General features: G+C 40.3%; 1 protein-coding gene across 1 annotated transcript in view; it reads left to right on the top strand.

Moving 5' to 3' along the window:
• Nucleotides 1-25,658, top strand: part of plb1 (phospholipase B1) — a 34,291-nt gene extending 8,633 nt beyond the window's left edge. The window contains exons 5-42 of the mRNA XM_053682614.1: nt 1,831-1,882; nt 2,008-2,059; nt 2,267-2,323; nt 3,130-3,195; nt 4,541-4,593; nt 4,698-4,782; nt 4,871-4,978; nt 6,539-6,583; nt 6,860-6,919; nt 8,093-8,179; nt 8,338-8,395; nt 8,680-8,738; nt 9,946-10,019; nt 10,226-10,269; nt 11,136-11,244; nt 12,332-12,383; nt 12,518-12,598; nt 12,700-12,765; nt 14,602-14,702; nt 14,810-14,891; nt 16,040-16,144; nt 16,465-16,560; nt 17,617-17,688; nt 17,884-17,949; nt 18,664-18,724; nt 18,858-18,916; nt 19,037-19,104; nt 19,178-19,221; nt 19,970-20,069; nt 20,169-20,220; nt 20,317-20,397; nt 21,547-21,612; nt 21,707-21,801; nt 21,929-22,010; nt 22,333-22,437; nt 23,825-23,920; nt 24,946-25,020; nt 25,260-25,658. Of these exons, the coding sequence (XP_053538589.1) occupies nt 1,831-1,882; nt 2,008-2,059; nt 2,267-2,323; nt 3,130-3,195; nt 4,541-4,593; nt 4,698-4,782; nt 4,871-4,978; nt 6,539-6,583; nt 6,860-6,919; nt 8,093-8,179; nt 8,338-8,395; nt 8,680-8,738; nt 9,946-10,019; nt 10,226-10,269; nt 11,136-11,244; nt 12,332-12,383; nt 12,518-12,598; nt 12,700-12,765; nt 14,602-14,702; nt 14,810-14,891; nt 16,040-16,144; nt 16,465-16,560; nt 17,617-17,688; nt 17,884-17,949; nt 18,664-18,724; nt 18,858-18,916; nt 19,037-19,104; nt 19,178-19,221; nt 19,970-20,069; nt 20,169-20,220; nt 20,317-20,397; nt 21,547-21,612; nt 21,707-21,801; nt 21,929-22,010; nt 22,333-22,437; nt 23,825-23,920; nt 24,946-25,020; nt 25,260-25,511 (2,966 nt within the window). The 3' untranslated portion in view covers nt 25,512-25,658. The remainder of the gene's footprint in view (nt 1-1,830; nt 1,883-2,007; nt 2,060-2,266; nt 2,324-3,129; nt 3,196-4,540; nt 4,594-4,697; nt 4,783-4,870; nt 4,979-6,538; nt 6,584-6,859; nt 6,920-8,092; nt 8,180-8,337; nt 8,396-8,679; nt 8,739-9,945; nt 10,020-10,225; nt 10,270-11,135; nt 11,245-12,331; nt 12,384-12,517; nt 12,599-12,699; nt 12,766-14,601; nt 14,703-14,809; nt 14,892-16,039; nt 16,145-16,464; nt 16,561-17,616; nt 17,689-17,883; nt 17,950-18,663; nt 18,725-18,857; nt 18,917-19,036; nt 19,105-19,177; nt 19,222-19,969; nt 20,070-20,168; nt 20,221-20,316; nt 20,398-21,546; nt 21,613-21,706; nt 21,802-21,928; nt 22,011-22,332; nt 22,438-23,824; nt 23,921-24,945; nt 25,021-25,259) is intronic.
• The last annotated feature ends 2,134 nt before the right edge of the window (nt 25,659-27,792 follow it).

Genomic DNA, 27,792 nt, shown 5'->3' with positions numbered 1-27,792 from the left:
AGTATATAATAATACAGTATATACTACAGTATATAATAATACAGTATATACTACAGTATATAAATACAGTATATAAATACAGTATATAATAATACAGTATATAATAATACAGTATATAATAATACAGTATATACTACAGTATATAAATACAGTATATAAATACAGTATATAATAATACAGTATATACTACAGTATATAAATACAGTATATAAATACAGTATATACTACAGTATATAAATACAGTATATAATACTACAGTATATACTACAGTATATAAATACAGTATATAAATACAGTATATAATAATACAGTATATACTACAGTATATAAATACAGTATATAAATACAGTATATACTACAGTATATAAATACAGTATATAATACTACAGTATATACTACAGTATATAATAATACAGTATATACTACAGTATATAAATACAGTATATAATAATACAGTATATACTACAGTATATACTACAGTATATAAATACAGTATATAAATACAGTATATAATAATACAGTATATAAATACAGTATAAAATAATACAGTATATAATACAGTATATAAATACAGTATATAAATACAGTATATAATAATACAGTATATAATAATACAGTATATACTACAGTATATAAATACAGTATATAATAATACAGTATATACTACAGTATATACTACAGTATATAAATACAGTATATAATAATACAGTATATACTACAGTATATAAATACAGTATATAATAATACAGTATATAATAATACAGTATATACTACAGTATATAAATACAGTATATAATAATACAGTATATACTACAGTATATACTACAGTATATAAATACAGTATATAATAATACAGTATATACTACAGTATATAAATACAGTATATAATAATACAGTATATACTACAGTATATACTACAGTATATAAATACAGTATATAATAATACAGTATATACTACAGTATATAAATACAGTATATAATAATACAGTATATACTACAGTATGTACTACAGTATATAAATACAGTATATAATAATACAGTATATACTACAGTATATACTACAGTATATAAATACAGTATATAATAATACAGTATATACTACAGTATATACTACAGTATATAAATACAGTATATAATAATACAGTATATAAATACAGTATATACTACGGTATATAAATACAGTATATACTACAGTATATAAATACAGTATATAATAATACAGTATATACTACAGTATATAAATACAGTATATACTACAGTATATAAATACAGTATATAATAATACAGTATATAAATACAGTATATACTACGGTATATAAATACAGTATATACTACAGTATATAATAATACAGTATATACTACAGTATATAAATACAGTATATACTACAGTATATAAATACAGTATATAATAATACAGTATATAAATACAGTATATACTACAGTATATAAATACAGTATATACTACAGTATATAATAATACAGTATATACTACAGTATATAAATACAGTATATACTACAGTATATAAATACAGTATATAATAATACAGTATATAATAATACAGTATATAAATACAGTATATAATACAGTATATACTACAGTATATAATAATACAGTATATACTACAGTATATAAATACAGTATATAAATACAGTATATAATAATACAGTATATAATAATACAGTATATAATAATACAGTATATACTACAGTATATAAATACAGTATATAAATACAGTATATAATAATACAGTATATAAGGAACAAAACAGTCTGAGTAGCATTGCCATAGAAAAATAATCAACATTTTTATTTTGTGCTTGTCTCCAACAGAGATTCTGTCTGGCTTTAATCCAGAACTGACTACACTGATACCAGAACAGAGGTGCTGAATAACACACACACACACACACACACACACACACACACACACACACACACACACACTATACCTGTAATAAGTATGCTCGTTCTCTGACTCTGATCTGATCCTGCGTGTTGGTTTTGCAGGGGTTCGCTCGAGGAAGTCGAGGATGTGATCGAGACGCTCGACGATAATCAGGTACGCCGTTTAGATGGAAATTCCCACGCAGCCGTCTCACACGCCGCTATTACTCTACAGCACGTCCGAATAGCTCAGGTTTCCCTACTAATTCTCTTGATGAGATTATTAGGAATTTCCATCGACTCCCGCTCGATATGTGCATGCGGTGGATACACTGTAAATAACCTACAGAAGTACATCAGGTTTTTTTCTGTCTCTCCTCAGTGGAAGCTGCTGCTTCTCTTCGTGTCGGCGGATGAGCTCTGCGTCTGCCCGGGCCAGGTCACACTTCACTTCACTTCACATCACATCACATCCTCATCCAGAAATAAACAAATGTCCCAATCACAGCCTTCACGCGTTCATATACGGTGTACACACTCATACTAGCTGGGGTTTTATTTATTTTAGAAATATATTACATTTAAAAAATCACCAGCTTTTATTCCTCCATTGAGTGTTGCTCCTCAGTCCAGGTTCAGCACACATCTCGGGCATTTCTACAAAATGTCTACACAAAATGATGGTTTATATATATACAGTCTGATTTATTAATACAAAATAAGAGGGATCATAAAAGTCCCATGCTGTTTTTTATTTAGTACTATAACAAGTTACACCGATCATCCTGTTCAAAAGTTTACACCCCCCCGCCCCGGCTCTTAACGCATCGTGTCGCCCTCTCGAGCAACAGTGAACGTTTGCACCTTTTGTAATAGTCGTGTACGAGTCCCTCGGCGTGACAAGACGGATCTCGACCTCATATATTCGCTGTTAGAAAGGGCTCAAATATGCAGAAGATGCTGGAAAAGTAAGGAATGTGCAGGACCTGGAGGATTTTTCTGAAGAACCGTGGGCAGTGTAACTGCTCCGGACGAACAAGGGACTCGTGAAGAACTCTCACAGAAGATAAACACATCATGTCGTGGATCATCCAGGTACCGACACACGGGATTAAGAATCGAGGGTGTGTAAACTTTTGAACGGGTCATTTTTTTAATCTCTGAATTTGCACGTGCAATAATCCAGTAATCCGCGTACGTTTTATTTAGATCTTATGCATGAAAACGTCCGTTCTTGTCTTTTAGGCTGCTTCAGTGGTCGAGTCGACGGTGCACAGCGTGGAGGCCGCGCTGGATAAACTGCACGAGAAGGTACCGAGTAAAGCACGGACGCTGACGTAGCGTGACCGTAGGAAATGATTTGAATCGTTTAAAGAGATAAATCGACGGCGTTTTTTTTTTTTGTTGTTTTGTTTTTGTTTACTTGCCGCAGATATTTCCTAGTTCGTCGGCAAGGACGTGTCCGGTGTCTAAAAAAACGTTTGCGTTTTTTTCAGACGTTGTTTTCACGCTAAAGCGACGATGCTGATGTAAACAACGAGCCGATTCACTTTTATTTATATAAAGCACGTTTGAAAGATAACGAGCGTCGGCCAAAGTGCCGTACCGTATCCGAGCGGCGATAAAATAATTGACAAACGGAATGAAATAAAGCGATAAAAGTATGAAACAAAACAATCCAGAGTGATAAAGACGAAAGCAGAGATAAAAACGCAGGGCCGGAATGAGAAGGTGCGATACTACAGACCGTATAACGACTCAAACACCTGCCACGATGAAATACCACTTCAAAACGTCCACCGTGACACACGCTTTTCTAAAACCGAGTTGTTTTGGTGTCAATATAAAGAGACCCGCTAACGTCGACCTCGACTGCTGTCATTCTCACAACTGTCGGTTTTTATGCACAGATTACACGGTCGAGTTTAAATCGCGCGTTTATTTCACTTACACGCCGGTTTCGGCAACGCTTTCGTGAGAATCGTCACGTTGTTTTGTAGTACAGCCCTGAAAGAATGCCATCCCGAAATAAATCACGGCAAACGAGACTAGCCGTTCGATTAGGACAAAAGTAATGGCGCCGTATACGTGGAGGAGGAGTTTGCTGCAGTGGCTGAGCTGCATTACTGGAAGATTTAGCACACGTCACGGACCTCGCGCACATTCCTCACGTCGCCGGTTTTCAGCTCTCTACGGTACGAGCTTGACCTTTTATGGAGTTTTGTGGGCGTGGCTAAATGTAAACGCTCGGTCGTTGACGTCCGATTGCCGGCGCTTATTTACTTTTTGATGAATAATTCCTCTTCGGTTTGGCTATGAAAACTTTCACGCACAACTTTACTAAACGATTAATTAATGATGCACAGTGTTTCTGAATAAAAAAAAGTCCTTAGTCAAGTTGAATGTGAAACCGTATAACCTCAGAGCAAAGCTAAAGAAGGAAACAAACACGTCTTGGCTGATTGAGGTCATTTGGAAACGATGGATAATTGTGTACATCATCTCTCTTGTTTTGTTTTTTTTAAAGATAAGATAAGATCAGATGAAAACTTTATTGATCCCACACTGGGGAAATTCTCTAAGTTAAAGTATTCCTTTAACAAGTGGCTTTTATGCCAGTTTTGGAAAACAAATGAACACAGTTTTCTGTTTTTAGTTGGATCACACTCTGGTTCATGTTGTGGTTTGGGGAGGCCGAGCTGATGACAGGTACGTCTTCATCTCTTGACTAAAAAGAATGAATCTTTTGTTGACCTTTTTGAATGAATGTATTACCTTATCGTGTGTGTGTGTGTGTGTGTGTGTGTGTGTAGAATATGTGAATGCAAAGACGGCATCAGCGCAGACACACAGACATGGCCCAGACTGGAGAGAGCCGCCATTATGGCTAATATTCAGGTAGTTTTGGGACGACTTTGTCTGTGGTATATGGATTTCTGAGGGCCGTCATAAAAGTGTGTGCGTGTGTGTGTGTGTGTGTGTGTAGGATCATCTAAGTGCCCTCCTGCAGAGGCGTCATCAATGGAGCGATGGAAAAAACTTCACTGTTGCGCTGCAATCCAGTCCAACATACTTCGATTCCTCAGATGATTCAGTGAGTCAAATTCACAGAATGATTCGTGATTCATTAAAGACTCATTAAGCGCACCGAGCAAAGTAAAGCAGGTCTGATTACGTTTAAACACATTAACCCCTGAGGATGCTTGAAGAACACTGAGCCTGAGATATCAACACGCTTACAGTTCAGTGAATGTGATGGAAAGATTCAGTGATTCAGGGAATCAAAATCACACACTCTGTAAAAGATTCCGAACCGGTCTTGTATGTTTATGTCAGTATGCACACATTGATTGCTAATTAAAATCTGATTTTTTTTTTTTTTTGGGGGGGGGGGATTTATTTCCTCTATAACAATAAAAAAAAAATCTAGAAATTCACAGTAGGAAAAAAACGGATTTGATTTTTACTCAGTCTTGGATTTGCAGAAAGGAAGGACGTGACCTTTTAAACTGTAACTGCACAATAAAAGCACCATAACTATTTATTATTATATTATAAAAGCACCATAACTATTTATTATTATATTATAAAAGCACCATAACTATTTATTATTATATTATAAAAGCACCATAACTATTTATTATTTATCTTCGGAGTAAATTTGCCACTGATTCCTTTAAAAAATCAGTTTGTTGCAATCAAAACTGTCAGTTTAAATATAAAATCAGAAAATCACAGGAATGTGGGACAAAAACATGTCGCAAGAAGAAGACGAAAGAAACATTCACATAGTAATGTAACAAATAACAAATAAATTCATGAAAATTCATTATTCTTTAAATTATTTTCACTTATTTCAATTATAATATTTTATTATTTTCTCCTTTTTTAAGTGTTAAAAAAGCAGAAATAAACAAAAAAAAAAAACAACTAAACAACAAATCTATTTGTATTCATAACCCAATATTTCAATTCATTTTATTTTATTTATCTTATTGGCAAATCGAATCGATAGCTCTAGACTTAAAAGCTAATGATTCAATGATTATTTTTAGTTCAAATCTCCCAAATTTTATATTTTATTGCAAGAAAAAAACAGGGCAGATGAAGCAGTTGGGACAAAAAAGTAGTTTTAAGCATCCAATCAGCTACTTACTCTGAGTCAGAGTTTTAAAAGTGGTCCAATTTGGTCTAATCCAAGTGTCTGTTTGAAAAGAAAAGTTATAAAAGTAATACATTTCCATTGCTTTAACAAACCGAAACGCTGACTACAGCACCAAGGCCAAGTTCTCACTTGGAGTAAGAGTATAAAAACCGACACGTTTAGCTAGCTAGCTTTGTTCAGCTAACCTTGTTCAGCTAACTTTCTATAGCTTGTTCAGCTAACCTTGTTATGCTAACTTTGTTCAGCTAACAGATCGTCTAGACCTCCGCTTAGCATCCTTTAGCCGCTGAACCATAAGGATCTTTTAGTCTTTTAGTGCTAATCCTTAATAATAAGTGGAGAACATTTCAGCTAACGTCGATCCGATCCATAAATGAAATTCTCGACAGATTCTCGACTCAGGTTAAGTATAGCGTCGTTTCGCTAGGCCGCTCGGGTCTAAAGTGGTCTGTAAGGACGGTGATCTGAAATGATGTTTCTGTGCCGCAGGTGGAAGGAGACGCGCAGACGCTCAAGCAGCTGTGGAGAAAACTGGTGAGTTTACGTCAGAGACATAAACAGAAACCAACGACTCGTTGCTATATAAAACAACTGGCAATACGAGACACGCAGCCTCATAAAACGCCCTAGTGATAAACACTACAAAGGTGAAGCGATTAGATTAGATTCAATCAGACCAGATCAGGTTAGATAGACTAGATGTGGATCAACTCGAGGCCATCGCTGTAGATAATCTGATCTTAACAACTGTCAGCGTTCAGAATGTTACTGATATCATACAGATCCTCAGTCACACGCTTTTATTTTCAGTTGCAGCCAATGGCGTCTGAGGTGGAGGGGCAGGGCATGGCTGTTTCCTGTCCTTCACGCGTGAGTACAGGGTGAACGACCTGAAGGTCAAGGACTTCCTCTCTGGCACCATCTTGAGCTTTTTATTACTTTCTTATATAAAACGTTATATTTTACAACCCCTGAGTGAGTTTTCGTGAAAGTAATACCATTATTATTATTATTATTATTATTATTATTATTATTATTATTATTACTATTATTATTATTATTATTGTTATTATTATTACTATTATTATTATTATTATTATTATTATTGTTGTTGTTGTTGTTGTTGTTGATGTTATTATCATTATTATCATCATTATTATTATTATTATTATTACTATTATTATTATTATTATTATTATTATTATTACTATTATTATTATTATTATTATTATTATCTTACCTTACATTGGCTTCACTAATAGTAATTACAGGATTATTACACATATATTGTGTATTCATTTTGTGGTTAAAAAAAATGTTTTTGATTATTTATTTTAGAAATATCATATAAATTTCTATTTCCTAAATATCATTTCATTTTCCTAATTATGACAGCTAAGAAAATACCAAAGTACCATGATCTTGTAGCTTGTAGCGTTCCCTCATATTAATTACTACATGATATATTATTAGAAATATATCGTTTATTAATTTAGCTGAAAAATCAATTCAATTTAGAACTACATTTTTATACATATACATATAGTATTTATCTTTATATTTCTTTAACGTGGTTCAAATTTGATCGTTTCTTTCTGATCACAAATGAAAAACGCGAGGATTTTTGATGTTTTGATTATGAAATATAATATAAACAATATAATATTATTTTATTACACTAGTAAATTATATATATATTTAAAATAAACTCTCTCATCCCTTTTACTCTATTCCTGTTCGTATTAGTGGCCACGATATGCAAATGAAATTCTTGATATAAATATATTAAATGCGATTATAAGGTTAATTTCATTTGTTAAATGAATCTTATTTTAATTCGCAATAAATGTTTAGGGTTTTTTTTTTAATGATTTTACTTTAATAACCCTATAGTGTTGTAACATTTTGCTCCATTTCTGCAACATTTTGTGTTGTCTCTCTGTCTGCACACTCACACACACACACACACACACACACACACACACACACACACACACACACACACACACACACACACACACTAAATCTGTTGCTCTTATCTAGGAGAAGCCGTATCTTTACACACCGCGTAACTCACCTGTCATGCAGCCAAAGAGTGGCTCTCACAGAGCAGAATCACAGACCATTACTGTGAGTCTCTCTCTCTCTCTCTCTCTGTATATATATATATATATATATATATATATATATATATATATATCTGTCTCTCTCTCTCTCATATGTGTGTGTTTGTTCTTTAAGTCTCTGGATGTTTATGTGTATTTTATCTGTGTGTATCGTCTCAAAAGAAAGCTACCAGTTTTCCATGCACCGTTACAAGTCCGTCTCCCTCAGTCCCCACCTCAGGTGAAGCTCAAACACACACACACACACACATGCACACACACACACACACTAAATTAAAACTGAAGGCTTCTGATGGAAAACAGTGGAGCTGCGCAGCTCTGTTCTGACTGGAGGGGGCGGGGCTAATTTCAGGGCCAGAAAAATGTCGAGAAGTCGTAAACACAGAAAGTTGAATACAGCAAATCACAGTTTTATGAATATTACAGGTCTAGAGACAGATTCTGAACTGATCCTCCAAGCTCAGCAATGTTGTTCCTGATGTCCTGATGTTCCTTGCGTTGTAGTGCATTACCTCCGACCTGCAGATGTCAAAGTGGTGGGAGCATTAGGAGACTCGCTCACGGTGAGTTATTATCCATATGTGGTTATACACACACACACACACACACACACACACACACACACGCTTCATGACGGTCAGAGCAGCTTTACTTTTTACTGACATCTCACCAATAACCCAAAATCTAGATAGACGTCACTGCAGAACCAAAAGTCCACGGGGTAGAGCTGGATCTGATCCAACTCATCCCATAACCTTAACCCATAACCCATAACCAACACAACGCTGTACAACATGAATCAACACATTACACACAATTATCCAGCCTGAAACACACTGAGTCGTTGACTTTTGGCTTAGGCCTAGGTAGGAGGAGCTAGATCAGTTAAAGCTCCACCCCCTGGAAGCAGAACCGAGACCACCTCGGACACGAGTGTGATTGCTGTGTTCTCGCCTGCCTTAAGAACCACACTGAGGTGGAGAACACACCACACTAGCACCCCAGGGTTCTGTATAAAACTGACTCAACACTGCAGATGAAAAAGTAACCTTTTGTCGTGAGAAAGCATCAGACATTAAACATGCCTTGGGTAAAAATAAAGGTTCCAATTAGAACCAAAAACAAAAGGGGGGGTTTTCAGCCTAATGCCATAGGAGAACCTTTTTAAGTTGTCAGGTTCTTTAGAGATCCCAGAAAGGGTTCTTCACAGCAGTGCTACAAAGAACCTTGGTATATGTCATAATCGTTCTTTAAAAAAAAAGAAAAGAAAAAAACCTTAGTTAGTGCTTTAAGGAACCAAAGTAAGGTTCTTAAGAGTGATGCCAAGAGAACCTTATATATAGGGTTGACTTTAACCTGTTAAGGGCTGAAACCTTGAAGAACCAATGCACTGCTCTGAAGAACCTCTAATGAACCATGAAGAACTTCTTTAATCCCCAAAGAATCATACAGCTCTTATACAATGAAAAATGGTCCTTGACAAGAAGAAGGTTCTTTGCAGAACCAATGGTGCTGTAAAGAACCACCGAAGAACCTTTGTTGTTAAGAGTATAGCGAACGAGTCTCATTTAACTACTGAGCCGTGACAGACCAAAACATCTTACCATATTCGAAAATTCATTTCTAGACAACATTTTAATGTTTATATTATGTTATATGTATATAGATAGATAGATAGATAGATAGATAGATAGATAGATAGATAGATAGATAGATAGAACTAACCGCATGCTAATGATTAGTGATGTCACTTCCTTTGTTTACAAACAGGCCGCATATGGAGCGGGTGCCGGTCAGAATAACCTTCCTGCCGTCTTGATCGAGTATCGTGGTCTGTCATGGAGGTAAAGCTCACACACACACACACACACACACACACACACACACACACACACACACACACACACTGAGAACGGCAATAAAACCCACAGATTTATAACCCACTAAATATTTTTACTGAGTTTAAGATAAGATTAATAACATCTGTTAATACATACTATTAGCGTCTGTTAATATTTGTTTGTCTTGTGTGTTGTGACTTTCTCTGTAGCATCGGCGGAGATGGAGATCTCTCATCTGTGACCACCTTAGCAAGTGCGTACAGCTGATGTCTAGTTTGTCTGCTCTTTGTCTGTAACGTTCGTCTCCAATTCGGTCGATTACAGCTTCCTATCTCCCAGTCTTAGTGTCTGGCCAGCTAAACCAACTGCTTTTCCTGGGAGCCGGAAACGTCCGTGTCTATAGGACCGTCTCGAATGAATTCAAATAAATGAGTGTCTTGTGCATATTAGCGATGGAACAGAATACAAATATAATATTATATAGAGTAATCTCTAAACCGATACAAATAAAGATACCGGAGTGTATTTTTTTTAGACTGCTGGGAAGAAAGTTCCACAGGGCGTGTGTCGTGTTGCGTGTGACAAATCCAAATCGACAGGCAAAAATATAGTAAAAAAAAACAGACACAGGGTACGAGGACGAGAGCGGGATCAAAGGACCGGGAAACGAGGACAAAGAACAAAGGCTCGGTACGGGTCTGGGGGCAAAACACGGAGACACGGTACTTCGCCCAGAATTAAGACACACGGCAATTTAAATATACAAACGGGAAAGGGAAACGAGAAGAGCTGATGACAAAAGGAACAACCCATAACACGACAGGGGCGGAGACAGGGCAGAAAAAAAAAACGAAAGTAAACATGCTACAGGCAGAGGGGAAATACATCACAGCGTCAGGTCGATATTAGGCAATAGAGGTGTGTATCGGGACCAGGGGTCCTGTAGGATACGGGGGGAAAATGCATGAGCGGGAGGTTTTTACTTTGATGAAGATTCTGGGACAAAGAAAGACCACACTCACAAATATAAATATATAAAATATATTTGAGAATATGTATGTATGTATATGATTTTTACAATGCGTTCAGACCTTCACTGTAGTTTGTGTTGTTGTTCAGACATCCTGAGGAAGTATAACCCTTCGCTCACCGGCTTCTCCACCGGGACGGGCAAAGCCACAACAGCGCAGGCGTTCCTCAACCAGGCTGTAGGCGGATCCAAGAGCAAGTCAGTACCGGCTGTACCAAACAAATCAGACAAATGAACTGCTTTTACTTCACCTTTTATCGTTTTGAACTTGACTTAATTACACATTACACGTTACACATGTCCCACAGTGTTTTATTTATGGGGCAGTGATGGGTGGGGCAGTGATGGGTGGGGCAGTGATGGGTGGGGCAGTGATGGGTGGGGCAGTGGTGGCTTGGGGCAGTGGTGGCTTGGGGCAGTAGTGGCTTGGGGCAGTAGTGGCTTGGGGCAGTAGTGGCTTGGGGCAGTAGTGGCTTGGGGCAGTAGTGGCTTGGGGTGGTTAAGGCTCTGGGGTGGTTAAGGCTCTGGGGTGGTTAAGGCTCTGGGGTGGTTAAGGCTCTGGGGTGGTTAAGGCTCTGGGGTGGTTAAGGCTCTGGGGTTCAAGCCCCAGCACTGCCAAGCTACCACTTACCCCTTAAGCAAGGCCCTTAACCCGCTCTGCTCCAGGGGGCTGTATCATGGCTGACCCTGTGCTCTAACCCCAACTTCCTAACAAATTGGGATATGTGAAGAAACATCACTCTGCTGTAACGTATATGTGACCAATAAAGACTCATTATCATTATTCTGCTTCTACTGAAGCAATTTGCCAACAATTGCAATGTTTTCTTTATTAAAGAATAACACATCATACTCGTTCCCTCACCTGCCTCTCTCTCTTTTCCTCTCCGCCTTACCTCGGACTGTTACGAAGCTCTGACACTGGAGACTCCTTCCGTACAAGTTAAATAAACGTCTCCTTACAGAAATCTTCACCGTATCAGCGGGATACACGTGTCACTAATCCGAGCATCCGCAGTACAGTGAATGAGCTGTTACTATGGAAACGATAAAGTATCCGAACGAGCGCATCGATATAAACCTGCGCTACTGCCAGAGCTGCTGTTGTAGAACATTAATCCACACCTTCTGACCAATCACGATCCAGAATTCATCAGCATGGCGGTGGAATATATAATAACTAGCTTTTTAAACACAACTGTAGATGAATAAATGAACAAAGGAATGAAAGAAGATTTGAGTTGTGTCTGTGTGATGCGTAATTGAAGATGGTTTCCCGTTTCAGAGACTTGCTCTCGCAGGCACAAGCCCTCATCACCAGAATGACAAGTGACTCGGTGAGACTACGCTAATCCTACACACTGTATCTGTCTTAGCATTATTTATTCTTATTATTTCATTTGATCTAAATCTCTCTCTCTCTGTCTATCTCATTCCCTTTCTTTCTCTCTCTTTCTCTTTCTCTATCCAGCGCATTAATTTCCAAAATGACTGGAAGGTCATCACACTGTTTATCGGAGGAAATGATCTGTGTGAACAATGCAAAGACCCGGTACACCGACTTTTAATAGGATATTTCATTTTTATGTAATTAATAAAGTTTTCATTTTATTTTATTGTTTTCATCAATATCATGTTTTCATCTTCTTCTAGACCCTTTACTCTGCTGATAATTTTGCGAAAAACATCCGCAACGCTCTGGACGTCTTACATCAAAAGGTGAAAGAGATATGGAGTGTTAAATATGACATTCATGTTTGGAAAAAGAAAAAAAAAACAACTAAAAGATATGCAGGGAGTAGAGGATGTTTCCTTTTCAGAGTGGTGATGTACAGAGAAAGAGGCGTGGCCTTTGTATCTGACAGTCTCAGTGTAGGAGGTGTGGCCTTTGTATCTGTCAGTCTCAGTGTAGGAGGCGTGGCCTTTGTATCTGACAGTCTCAGTGTAGGAGGTGTGGCCTTTGTATCTGACAGTCTCAGTGTAGGAGGCGTGGCCTTTGTTTCTGACAGTCTCAGTGTAGGAGGTGTGGCCTTTGTATCTGACAGTCTCAGTGTAGGAGGCGTGGCCTTTGTATCTGACAGTCTCAGTGTAGGAGGTGTGGCCTTTGTATCTGACAGTCTCAGTGTAGGAGGTGTGGCCTTTGTATCTGACAGTCTCAGTGTAGGAGGCGTGGCCTTTGTATCTGACAGTCTCAGTGTAGGAGGTGTGGCCTTTGTATCTGACAGTCTCAGTGTAGGAGGTGTGGCCTTTGTATCTGACAGTCTAGTGTAGGAGGTGTGGCCTTTGTGTCTGACAGTCTCAGTGAAAGAGGCGTGGCCTTTGTATCTGACAGCCTCACTGTAGGAGGCGTGGCGTTTGTTTCTGTCAGCCTCACTGTAGGAGGCGTGGCCTTTGTATCTGACAGTCTCAGTGTAGGAGGTGTGGTCTCAGTGTAGGAGGTGTGGCCTTTGTTTCTGTCAGTCTCAGTGTAGGAGGTGTGGCCTTTGTTTCTGTCAGTCTCAGTGTAGGAGGCGTGGCCTTTGTTTCTGTCAGCCTCACTGTAGGAGGCGTGGCCTTTGTATCTGACAGTCTCAGTGTAGGAGGTGTGGTCTCAGTGTAGGAGGTGTGGCCTTTGTTTCTGACAGTCTCAGTGTAGGAGGCGTGGCCTTTGTTTCTGTCAGTCTCAGTGTAGGAGGTGTGGCCTTTGTATCTGACAGTCTCAGTGTAGGAGGCGTGGCCTTTGTTTCTGTCAGTCTCAGTGTAGGAGGTGTGGCCTTTGTTTCTGTCAGTCTCAGTGTAGGAGGTGTGACCTTTGTTTCTGTCAGTCTCAGTGTAGGAGGTGTGGCCTTTGTTTCTGTCAGTCTCAGTGTAGGAGGTGTGACCTTTGTTTCTGTCAGTCTCAGAGTAGGAGGTGTGGCCTTTGTTTCTGCCAGTCTCAGTGACTAGGGGGTGTGGTTTATGTGTCAGTTACAGTAATGGAGGTGTGGCCTCTTGCATGAGTCGCAGCAGACGTTTAATCTCTATTTCCATCAGTCCAAGTGAAGGAGAAGTGACGACTGTAATTGTTAATCCCAATGAGGGAGGCGTGGCTTTGGTTTGCATAGGTTTCATTGAAGAAGGCGTAACCTCTGTTTCAATAGGTTTCATTGAAGGAGGTGTGGCCTTTGTGTCAGTAGAGGAGGTGTGGCCTCTCTGTGTATCAACTGCAGTCGGTAAGGTGTGACTTTTATCTCAGTCCCAGTGAAGATAAATTTATTTCCCGTATTAAATCGCTCTCTGCTTTGAATCTTCTACACGTCCGTCATTATCATATCCCTCTGCACCGAGAGGCTCACCCCCCGACTGTGCTGTGTTGAGGAAATAAAAGGGAAAGCGAAGACCTTCAGTCAGTATATGAACAAGTCATTAAAGCAAACTCTGAATGAAAACAGTAGTGTTGGTTATACACGGTTTTACATTTCTTTTATCCGAAGTGACTTACAGCCCGAGAGTCCAACGCTGGCTCACTGGGAGTTATGATGTGTGACATTCTGTGCGTGTCTGTGTGTGTGTGTGTGTGTGTATCTTGTCATGTAGGTTCCTCGTGTTCTAGTGAATCTGGTGGAGGTTTTCCAGATCGCTCCACTGCGTCGGCTGCATCAGGACACCACGCTCGGCTGTCCCACCTGGGTGGTGCAGTGAGTGGATGCACCTTCGAGTCATAATGCAGAATATCACACACCTTTTAGATCAAGTCTTATAGTGTGTGTGTGTGTGTGTGTGTGTGTGTGTGTGTGTGTTACAGGAGTGTATGTCCCTGTGTGCTGAACCCTGCAGAAGGATCTTCAGAGCTGCAGGCTTTAAAATCAATAAACACAGCATATCAGGTGTGTAGCGCAGTGACCTATTTTATTCTGAAAACGGTTGAGTTAGCATGGGGATGGGAGTTTACCTTCGCAGCAGGAAATCACAGCGAGATGTGTCCACTCACATTTCTTTGTAGGTTTGCTAGTAATGACAAAAAGTACATTTCAAAGATTTAAGTCGTAAATTTTTGCATATTTGATTATAGTTTCAGTATAGTTATGCTCTAACCCGAACCCGAGTGAGTGCAGGTCATAAAAGAGCGATCCGGTACAATCCAGGAGGATTAAATGTGAAAAATGTGAAAGTTTTGTTTTTTTTTAAAGCAGAGGTGTGGGGAGAGAGGTTTTTTGGGGGGGGCGGGGGGGGGGGGGGGGGTTATAGTCGTCGCTGAAACTATTGGGACATTGAGTCCAATTGGTTTGTTCTTGCTGTACACTGAAGACATTTAACTTCAAAACAGCTCGCTTTTCTCCCATAGACAGCTCTCTGATCTTCGTGTTGGTTTATCCTTTTTAACAAGTGAAACGGGAGGCAAAATGCCCCGTGTGCTACGTCGTTTAACACGTCTACGTATAAACGCCAGGAAATAACGGCTAGAATTTTGAAAACTCTCTTCTCATATTCATCTCGTGGTCTCAATCCCGAACGTCTTGCCGAGTTGGCCTTGCTGTTCCAACAGTTTCAGAAGGGACTGTAAATCCATTAAAACTTAAAATGACAATCCGACTTCTGCGTTTCTTTTCACCGTTGAGGGACAAAAACAGCACAAGGTTCACTTCTCAACTGAGAGTGTTTGTTTCTTTCTGAAAACTCGTGAGACGCCGCTCTCTGGGAGAAATCGGATTCTGATCCGTAACGCACTTTAACCCGGTGCTCGCACTTTACGGTGGTTTGCTTTTAGCGAGCAGTTTGGTTTTTTTCATCGCACAGTGTGAGGGGTTAAAAGATGCCAGACAAAATCATTCCACTAAGCTGTTTTCCTGACATTTCAGAAATTGTCAAAGATGTAGCAGTGTTTCCTTGGACACCCGGCTCAGAGAAAAAGCCAATTACACAAATATATTTGTCCAACTTTTTTTTTAAATCCTATTTTATTTTTTTATCCATTCCAAGTAAACATAATGATGATGATGATGATGATGACATGTCTTTGTGCATGTGTTCTCAGACTGCAACGAGAAACCTGGTGGCCTCTGGACGCTATAACACTCGCTCGGACTTCACCGTGGTCTTACAGCCATTTTTCAGAAACGTGATCTTTCCGGTGCTGCCGGTAAAATAAAAACAGGATTCGTACCATACTCAATTGTTGGCCCCCTTTATAAAAAGGAGCAGACTATTTTAATTGTTGAAAATGAAACTTCTACACAGTAGTTTTTAAATATTAAACAGGATAAAGAATCCTAAACCCAAGGATATAGAATAACCTTTGAAACTGGGACTAAAATGATTAGTACTTGTTTTATATGGAAATTTGTGCTCATTTTGTAAAGGGCGCCAAAAATAACCCCGTTTTTCAGATATTTTTTTTTTTAAATAGGGTAATGGTAATGTCAGGTATTCAGCTATTCATGTTCTTTGTACCTCGCTCAGGATGGAAGGCCCGATCGCTCCTACTTCGCTGGGGATTGTTTCCATTTCAGTCAGAAATCTCACACTCTCATGGCCCGAGCTCTCTGGAACAACATGGTGAGTTGTGCAGAAATCTTCTTATTAATATTTCAGTATTAACACTTCACTAATACTGCTGTAATGAACCAGGATTACTGCAAAGATGCGTTAAGAATATCTCAGACACACACACACACACACACGCACACTGATCGTATGCATCGTGGGTGATAAATTGCTTTGCAGTATGACACTTAGAGACAAAAATGCACGGTTTCTGTGTATAATCTGCAGTGATGTAGCGGGTAGTTTTATGGACAGGATAGCTGCAGTGTCGCTTCATGGCAGCTGATAAACGTTACCAGTAGTGTTTTATTTAAAAAAAAAAAAAAAAAATTATAATCATTTTTTTACTGATCAGAAGGTCAGGAGTTCAAGCCTCAGGGCTGCCAATGTTGGGCCCTTGAGCGAGGCCCTTAACCCTCAACTGCTCAGTAGTATAAATAAGATAACCGTAAGTCACTCTGGATAAGGGCGTCAGCCATAAAATGTCAAAAAAAAATAATAACAATAATAATAATAAAAAAAAGTACAAAATTTTGACATCACATCATTAACATACTTTTCATCAGGTCGACATTTCTGTATTATAACTTCTTCATTCTAATATTCTGAGATGCTGGATGTTTTATTCGCGTGAGCTGCAAGTCGTAATCGTCGAGATTAAAACAAACAAAGGCTCGAGATATTTCACTTCACGTGTAACGAATATATAATATATGAACGTTCCACTTTTTTAATTCAATCACGGGGAAAAAAAATCACACTTCTACGATATTCACATTTTTTTAAATGTACCTGTATGTATGTGTGTGTATATATATATATATATATATCTCACACTGTTGTGTAAATCACAGCAGCCAATAATAAGAACATTGTTTGTATATAAATTCTATAAAATATACAGTATTTCATAAATAAAATGACCTTTTTTGGACTATTATAATTATAATGGTATGACACACTGCTGTGTGTGTGTGTGTGTGTGTGTGTGTGTTCACATAGACAAATACATACTGAGATTATAATTGCACACATGTTGTTTACGATATGTTTATGATGTTGTTTCAGCTGGAGCCTGTAAACAGTAAAACCACGTCCGTGGACTTCAACAAAGGCGTGACTATGAAGTGTCATTCTACGGTAAGCTGTTTTTAAAGCCACATTTTCTTATTATTTCCTTTCAGTTCAGTTTTATTTCTACAGACAGCGTCACTCCATGGTAACGGCGTTACCGTGACGTCGACCGATTGAGCTTTGTCCTTGTGTGCTATTGTTGTAATATTATAACAAATGCTGTATTTACATTTCTTGATTTCTGTAACGTTTTCACTTTAGAGCACCCCTTATTTCCCGACCACTGGGAACAAAGCGCTGGCATACGTAGCCACGCCCAAGGTTGCGGTGAGTAAGGACCATAACCTCCACACCATCCGGCTGTCGACTCGATGAATCAGTATTATGACAATATCACAGCGCTGTATACGTATATAACTCTGGATTCTGATTGGGCAGAAGGTGTTGATTTGTTTGTTTGTTTGTTTGTTTTATATAACAGCGGCTCTGTTAGCAGCACAGGTTTACTGTATATTAATGCGCTCGGTCTAATATCGTTTCTATGGTAACAGCTCGTCCACAGGGACGTGTACAGACGGCGGTCCGCGTAAACCGGTCTTAAAACGCGCGTGTAATCATCACCGTGGTGATGTTCTCTGTAAGGAAGTCAAGAGTTTATTTACTATTCATGGAAGGAGTCTCCAGTGTCCCGAGGTAAAGCCGTAGCGTCGGGACATCTTCAGGAACAGAGGAGTTTACGCTTTGTGGTTTCTCTAGTGACCTAGTGAGGGCACAGCTGTAACTATAAATGGATAAAAAATATCTCACTATGATGTGTCATTTGTTCATAGATATTCTTTCATTTGTGCTTGTTAGCAAATTTCTGTGGTGGAAGAGAAATAAAATAATCAACGTCCAGGTGATAAAAGTAATTCCGCATCGTCGCCCCGCCCCGTCTCTGATTAGTTTCCTATAGCAGCACAACTTACTTACTCCTTATTTTTGTCTGTGTGTGTGTGTGTGTGTGTGTGTGTGTGTGTGTGTGTGTGTGTGTGTGTGTAGAACTGGGGCAGTGACTTCTCATGCACGCACACCGGTCCCTCCGACACTGTGCCTTCCTCAGGTGAGACCGTGTGTGTGTGTGTGTGTGTGTGTGTGTGTGTGTGTGTGTGTGTACGATGCTAAACTGGCGTCCCTTACATGCTAACTACAGTAGCTTTGAGCAGTCCAGTGACACATCTGTCTCTCCTTCTCAGTTCACAGGTTACGACCCGGAGACATCAGCGTAGTCGCTGCTGTCGGAGACTCGATAACCGTAAGTGTGTGTGTGTGTGTGTGTGTGTGTGTGTGTGTGTGTTTATGCAAATTTATACACAAATTTGTATGTATTACATTGTTAACATGACAGACTGAACACACACCGTATTTCTATCAGGCTGGTTTTGGCGCCAAAGCGGAAAACATCCTGCAGCTGCTGAACGAGGAAAGGGGCGTGTCCTGGAGGTGAGTTATACAACGACGAATCATCGCTCATCTCTGTTTCGGTTTCTAACCTTCTGTGTGATTTGATTGACAGCATCGGAGGCGATGAGACTCTGGAAACAGTCACCACGCTACCGAGTGAGTATACGGTCATACCTTACCTATTTAGCATTCGGCTAGTTTGTATGCCCATTGTGTTAATATCGTTCAAGCTAACATTTGAGAGATTCGGATTAAAGCTGATGTTAAACTAGCCTTAATCTGGGCCCCTCCCCCCCGTACGTTTCTCGGCTCCTTCGTGACAACAAATTTGAAAAATCGTGTCGGACTTTCGTGAGCATTTCTTTTCCCTTTCAGACTTAATAAATAATCGATACTGTTAAGTAGTAAATACGTGTTTATACCGCTCTCGGAGTAGAGTAGAATCCGCGAGATGATGTCATCGACTAATTTGCATATTGATCGACTCACGGTGATCGTTTGCGTATCAGACGACGATTTAGGCTACGTGAAGAAGGACTCTCTTGAATAAAAATTACGTTTTTTTTTGTTTGTTTGTTTTTTTTTAAATCTCGAAAGGAAATAATAGATTATAATTGATTGTTTATCGAACGACGTCGTCTTTGGTACGATTTCGGATCGGATCGGATTCGATCAGATTAGATTCAACGTTACTGTCGTTGAGCAGAGTACGAGTACGACATCCGAGCAGTGGTAGTGACGGGGTCGTGAAACAGACGCGGAGGAAGCGGTTACGGGTGGAACGACTCGCGTTTAGAACCATGAATGTCGCGAAGAATAGAGTTTGAATTGAAGCGTGAGGGCGGGAATCCTGTAGTACGGTTCTGATGATAATTCATAGAGTGAAATCCTTGCTCTCGTGCAGACATCCTGAAAAAGTTCAACCCGAATGTGTTCGGCTTCTCGCAAGGACGCAGCAAGAGGCCCAACGGTTTCAATATGGCCGTGAGCGGAGCTAAAGCAATGTGAGACACGCACGTATACACACACACACACACTCACTCACTCACATGGTACACAGACGCACTCACAGTTCACGTTTTGTGTCTAATCTGTGTTTACAGTGATATCCCGGGCCAGGTCAGGGACTTGGTGAAGGCGTTAAAGAACAGCACGGTGAGCTTCTGACTTGTCCTCTCATTTCACTTCTCTGTATTTTTACTAACATTAAAACCATTCTGGTTTTATCTTTACGTGTTCTCTTCGTCTCAGAGCGTGGACTTTGAGCAGGACTGGAAGTTGGTGACTGTGTTTGTCGGCGGTAACGACCTGTGCCAGTACTGCGAAAACCCGGTGAGCGGAAGACGATTCGTTTTGTTCATGCGTGACTACGTCACATGCTGTACGATAACACTTAAAGCGCACCTATTAAGGATTTGAAACGTGCCTAATTTTGTTTTAAAGCTCTCGTGCGATAGATTTACACGCATCCGAGGTCAAAAAACACTTCAACGTGCTCATAATTTAAACAGCAGCGTTACCTTTTCTCCCCCAGTGTCACAAACGATTCATTAAATGATTCGTTCTAAACGATTCGTTCTAAATTCCTCCTTTCAGAGCGCATACGCTGCTCTGATCGGTCAGACGTCCCTGTCTGTCGTGATCGGTCTACCGCTGTCAGCGAGCAGCCGATGAAGACCAGAGGCGGGGCTTTTTGTGACAAACCTACGTGGGTTAATACAGGAAGTAAAGTCTGGAATCACTAACGACTCGTTTCAGCTGTTCAGAATCGATTCCTTCTTTTGGGAGTCGATAACTCCGTTTGTCGTGCGCTTTGATTTTTGACTCTTTGCAGACTTTTTACATTCACAAAGAGCTACGTATATCACACACTACATGAAAGGGAATATTTGAAAAAGCATAATAGGTGCGCTTTAATAAATCGGAAAAAGTATTGACGTTTTATACTAAGATGGCCTTCTTTGAAACAGGAATTGAAAATCTGAGGGGGGAAAAACAGAGAAGAAGGACTAATAATGTTCTTTACACCACGGCGCTGCTGAGTTCTGGATCGTGATTGGGTCAGAAGGTGTTGATTAATCTGCTATAACAGCAGCTCTGACAGTAGAGCAGCTGCACATCGCCGCGCTCGTTCTCATAGGTTAGCGTTTCTATAGTAACGCTTCGATCGCGGTTTTAAAAAGATCGTTTTAAAAAAAAAATCTCTGATAGAGTGAAGTTCTCTGTGTAAGAAGAATAAACCTTGATGGGGATGTGCTATTACAGTAGGGGAGCAGACTTCATAATCTAGAGCGTCCCTATACACGTCCCTGTGAACGGGCTGTTACTATGGAAACGGTAACGATGATATAAACCTGCGCGGTTCTAGAGAATTAATCAACACCTTCTGACCAGTGCTGTGGTTTAAAAAGATATAGCTAAAGCATATTCTTCTTTTTCTAAATAGTGTGTGTGTGTGTGTGTGTGTGTGTGTCCATCCAGACCTCTCTTTCTCCTAAAAAGTACATCGGATACATCAGGGAAGCTCTGGACGTCCTGTATCACGAGGTGAGTACGTGAAAAGGCTGTATTCTCATAATATGAACTAAAGAAACAGGTTTGTGAGAAGAGTGTGTGTGTGTGTGTGTGTGTGTGTGTGTAGGTACCCAGAGTGCTGGTCAATTTAGTAGAGATCCTCCAGATTGAGGACCTGCGTAAGATAAAGTCAAACGCCACAGGATGCACCATCTTACAACCGTAAATGACTCACGTCACTCCTTCTGTTAAATAATATATTGAGAATTGTTTTGTTTTATTTGTCCACATTGACCGTGTGTGTGTGTGTGTGTGTGTGTGTGTGTGTGTGTGTGTGTGTGTGATTCAGGACCCTGTGTCCGTGCTTCCTGCGTCCTGAAGAGAACTCCGTCGAGCTGGTCGAGATGAAGAGGATCAATCGGCAAATACAGGTTTGAAAAACGAAATGAAACATACGTCCGTGTAATTACAAAAAAAAAACACAACAGCAATGAAGACACGACTTTCATATTATTTTGACATACTAAAGCATAACGGGTATAATTTAGCCTTAAATCGCCAGGACTGCGCTTCGGCAAGTCTAACACGTGTCCTCTGGTGGTATTTCGATGCACACCTGACGCGAGTAACGTGATGGTGCGCCTGTGCGAAGCTCTGGATATGAACCTGACCGTGAATTTGATGATCATTACCCGTCCTTGGTTGGTGTCTTTCCGGCACAAAAACACTGTGTTGTCTTGTCGTTGCGGTTAGACGGAGACCGAGTGGCTGGTGTTTGGAGGACAATATGAGAGCAGAGACGACTTTGCTGTAGTTCTGCAGCCTTTCTTCCAAAGTACGGTGGTTCCGATGGGAGAGGTGAGTCTGAAAACTGGCCGGCACACGGACGGACACGTACCGAACATCTATCGCTAGCCTACCAGTCAAAGCAAATCTCCTGCGCATACGCTGGAAAAATAAGCAAAAACGAGATGTTCTTCGGAAAGGCGTACGGGGAATCTGGCTACAACTGCCCTCAGGCCATGGTCTCAGTCTAGAACAGCGTACTTACCAAAGCTGATGGGAAGCAATAACAAGATTAATAATAACAGGATTCGATTCTTTTCAACCCTGTCCGTGATTCTCAAATTCCTCCAGACGGGACCAGGAAGTATTTTTCAATCTTTATGAAAAACACAGACAGAGTAGACGTTTAAAATTCAGCAGCAGTTCATTACGCGCTACTTCATCGTTTAACCCGTAATCTAGGTGCCGTAATCCAAGAATCTTACTGGGTTTAACAAGCGCTATCCCTCGACGCTGTCCTCTAGCTAGCTGCGATCCTGACTCAACACCGTTTATCTTACTTTTAGTAATACCAGCTGTTGTTGCTGTGGTTACGGTTGCTGCGACGGCCTTGGGACTGCGATCCCCACATGCAGTTCTACACTCGGGTCTCCTTTAGTGAACAGTGGACTAGTTCAACACACAGACTTCATATTAAACCATAACGATCTTTCCTTTACTTTCACACTATCCGTCGTTCCCCAGATGACGACGGGTTCCCTTCTGAGTCCGGTTCCTCTCGAGGTTTCTTCCTCGTATCATCTCGGGGAGTTTTTCCCCTCACCGCCATCACCACCGTCTCGCTCAATAGGGATAAATCCACACGCTTAAAACCTCCATCCTCACAAGGTTTGGAAAAGAGTTGACGCGCATACCGAGCGATGGTGTGTTCTCAGAAGCATCTTAAAGAATTAGCGCTGGTTAAAGTGGTAAATGACCTGCTGCTTGGATCTGTTCTGTTTGGACTCCAGTCTTGGCTGTAATATTTTAACAAACAGGCTTGAACACAGAGTTGGGTTCGAAAGACAAGTTCCAGCTTGGTTTTGGAGGATCAGTGGCCAAATCGGCCATCCTTACGTCACCCCTGCGGTCTGAAATAGTGCTCCATCGAACATTGGGAGTGCTAGCTTTATTTATTTATTTATTTATTTAAATCCAGATAAAAATGTACTTTATTAAAAACTTGCCTTATTCCCATGTGGTAGCGCATGGTAAATGGTGGGAGGAAAGCTTTGTGCTACATGCTTTGAATTCCCCTAAAGAGGGTATAGTATCTACTCTATTACTATACGTTATTACACTGTACTACTCTACATTGACAAAAGGTTATGAGAAGCCAATAAGAGTGTAGTAATCTTAGTCAATATCCACACACACACACACACTAAAATGGACTCACACCCGTGTGTGTTTCCTGCAGGACCGGCAGCCAGACCTGAGCTTCTTCTCAGTGGACTGTTTCCACTTCACTGATCGTGGTCATGCTGAGATGGCCATTGCACTGTGGAACAATATGGTGAGCACACACACACACACACACACACGCACACTTGCACAAACACTCCCACAATTCTGCTGACAGTGTCGCCATGCTGAGATGGCCTTTCCTCAGTGGAACAATCTGCTGAGTGCACACACACTCACACACACACAAATACACACCGACGCAAACGGACACACACTCTTCTGAGAACAAGACCATGCTGAGATGGCTTTCACGCCGTGGAACAAATGTCGAGCACAGAAACACGTAAACACACTTCAGGCCAGACATGAAGTCAGAAAGAATCCGCCACTAGGACATGTTTCTGAAGCGACTTCTGTTATGTCAGCACTGGAATACAGTATTTTACCCATCAGCCCCTGCACATCACCAGAGCTCACCCGAGACACGTATGATTAGTGCTAAGGAGCGTTAATATTTACGTTCTGACATTTGTAGCGGTCTTTGTCTAGCATTTGTTGTGCTGGTGTATTATTTTTGTATTATTATTATTATCTGTTTTACGGTAATGTAAGTAACGAACGTAATAAATACAGCAGTCGATATTTACACTTAACACGACTTATTTGGGGGGGGCGGGGGGAGGGGGGTCACTTCTCTCCGTGATTTTCATCTAATCCCGAGACACGGCTTTCATGAGGTCCGTGTACGCGCGTGCGTGAGGATCCGAAGCCATCGATCACCTCATTAACCACGCCCTTTTATTTAGCACGGAGCTAACGCATTTATCGTAAGGGAAGACATTGGGGGGAGAATCAACTGAACAGGACACTATTCCTGGAAATAATTTGTGGAGGCGTAAATGAAGATGGAAGTTTGGCTCAGTCTCCATTCACTAGCATGAGAATGGAATGGGTGGGGTTAGAAATTGTACCGCAGCCAGCCACTAGAGGCCCTCAGAGACATTTTGGCTTCGCTTTTGACTCCCTGTCTCGATGTCTAGTCACTGGTCCATATAAATTGTTATTAGTCCGTGTTATTATTTTTGCTGATTGCACCTTTAATATTGTCATATTGTCTTTTCCCTTCTGTGCCAGTTGGAGCCAGTGGGCAGCAAACAGACGTACAACAACTTCACCTTCGACCGCAGCAAGATACACTGTCCCTCACAGGTAAACACACACACACACACACACACACACATACATACATACACAAATACAGAGCGATAGCCAGACAGTTGCAGAAAGACAGATAGACACACAGACAGACACACAGACAGACAGACAGATAGATAGATAGATAGATAGATAGATAGATAGATAGATAGATAGATAGAGAAAATAGCAACCCAGTAAAGTATATGCATTTACTCTCTCTCTCTCTCTCTCTCTCTCTCTCTCTCTCTCAGGATCATCCCTTCATCTTTACCCGATTAAACAGTTTTAACTCTGAGCCTGTTGACCCAACGGTGTCTATTCCATCTTCCATCTTCCCCCACGGCTCAGTGGCATCGTGGGTAGCTGCTCTGTTGATGATGGCTGGAGCTGTGGTGGGCGGAGTCTTTGCCTGGTTTATTCTGTCCTGTAGCGAGCGGAGGAAGAAGAAGAGCAGCGACAAACTCAGCTCTGTTCAGATACAGGGTTCCGAAAGCAAATTTTAAATTTTAAAACCGGCACCCAATTCTATTCAAGTACAAAGACAATTCTCGAAATGAAAAATACCCACGTGGTTTATTATGTATAAAATGGAAAAAAAATTTTATTTAATTATAAAATGATTTGTTGTTTATTAAAGTGAGCTAGCCTAGTCTTCTCTCTCTGTGTGTTTATTGTGATGATTGTCATCTTGGTCAGTTTCTCTAAATGGCTTTCTCAAACCAGTCCTCAAAAGCCACAGCTGGTTTTGAGTGTTGTTGTTTTTTTTTATTCTCGTTCCCAGCACCTGACGCACCTGTATCAGGTATTCCGTTACCTTACCTGTGTGTTTAAGGTGTGTTAAACACTGGAAGAGAAGAAAAATATGAACAATGGAGTCCAGAATTGAGCCTCAGAGACCTGGCCAAAACAGGAATGTGAGATCTGCTGTAATTTCATGTTTTGACCAGTAGGTGTCAGTAAATTCAAACAACTTCGACATTACTGAAGGAGTTGTTGGTGTAAGTTACATTAATGTACACTTGGACAGAAAATTAAAGGAAATTAATATTAATTATAATGTAAATTATGACGAATTTCATTAAATACCATGAATTTCATGCCTTTCATTATGTAATGGATTACATTTTTTTAATGGGTAAAGACTAAAATGAACGTCTCTTTTTGGTCAGTGAATATTAAATTTCTGAATTTGCTTAGCCAAAAGGATATAGTATGAAGGAGAAAAGAGAATAATAATAAAAATAAAACACTGCTTAGACTGTCATTGCCCAGAAACGATCTCATCATCATTAAAAAAAAAAACCTCTCTGCTGAAACTCTTCGTTTTTTATACAGCCAATGACCATATGCTATATATCAATAGAACCGGACCGGAGACGGTTTCTTTTCAGTCAGAGCTGGCGACTTCCAGCGACGTGAGCGACTGTTAGCGACTAGACTTTGGCGTGTCCAGTGATGTGGAAAAGCTGAGAATAGTTTAACTTTATGCATATTTGGAGCCACTTGGTGTAGCCAATGGGAGAGTGAAGACGGTGATCCGCGATCCGTCATGCTGCCTGAATTGGTCTGAATTGTTTCGTGCAAAGAGCTTCAGCTTCAGCAAAGACCACACACTGCTTCTCCTTTATCTTGTATGATATGATCCAAATATACACTGGTGAATTTTTATATAAACGCTCTCTGTCCAGAATGTTTCATTTTAGCTGCAAGAGATTTGGTTTGTTGTCAAAAGTGGAACGCCTATCTGCGACTTCGTGGTACAGCGACTGGCGGCGATAAACTCGTTGTACTACATTGATGCTACGTTCACACTTACGGCGATTTTATTGATGCAAGTCGCCAGTCGCTGTAAGCGTTCCTACTACCGGTTGCCATAGTAACATGGGTGGTGCAACAAGCATTCCGCTTTTGACTTGTGTCATTCACTATATGGTCGATGGTGACCGGGAGCCAGACTGCAGCACTTCGGCCACGGCTTCCATGTTTTCTGGGTAAATTGTCCGGCTCAGTGCTGCTTGTTCCCAGGCAAAGCAGCGACAAGCCGGACACTTCACCCGAGATAGGCGCTACACTGGGATTTTGCTCAGTTGCAACAAAAAGTGAGTGTTTCAATATTGTTTATACATCCATCCATCCATCTTCTACCGCTTACTCGTTTTCAGGGTCACGGGGAACCTGGAGACTATCCCAGGGAGCATCGGGCACAAGGCGGGGTACACCCTGGACAGGGTGCCAGTAATATTGTTTATTTATTTATTTATTTAATTTATATATATTTTTTGCTTTAAACCCGCTAAGATCCTAAGCTAAACTAATTGGCTTCTGCCACAATGGCGCTGCTTCCGTTAGCAAGAACGAAGGTGGCCACGGATGACGTTCGCTCTACCGTCTTCACTCCCATTGGTAGTCGCTGCACTGAGTCGCTCCAAATTTGCATAAAGTTAAACTTTCCAAGTCGTTGGACACGCCCAAATCCGGTCGCACTGTTGCTGCAAGTCGCTGTAGGTGTGAACGCGCCTTGAACGCAGCTTTACTTTTCACTTGGGTATTCAAAAGTAGCACTTTTTTTTACTTTCACTTCAGTACTTTTGTCTTTTTTTCTTTTCTTTTTTTACTTAAAGTATAAATGTTTCTCAGTACTTTGTCCACCACTGATTATATCACGTATATTGCATTACATTACATTGCATTGCATGATTGCGTTAACGGCGCCCTCTAGCGGTCACTGAATAATAAAAAAATAAAACAGATAAATGTTGCACTGTCAGCGCCCTCTAACGTTCG

The sequence above is a fragment of the Ictalurus punctatus genome, chromosome 9 (genome assembly GCF_001660625.3).
Source record: "Ictalurus punctatus breed USDA103 chromosome 9, Coco_2.0, whole genome shotgun sequence".
Lineage (NCBI taxonomy): Eukaryota > Metazoa > Chordata > Actinopteri > Siluriformes > Ictaluridae > Ictalurus > Ictalurus punctatus.
Note: the sequence above shows the minus strand (reverse complement) of the source record. Positions and strands in the feature narration are given on the sequence as shown.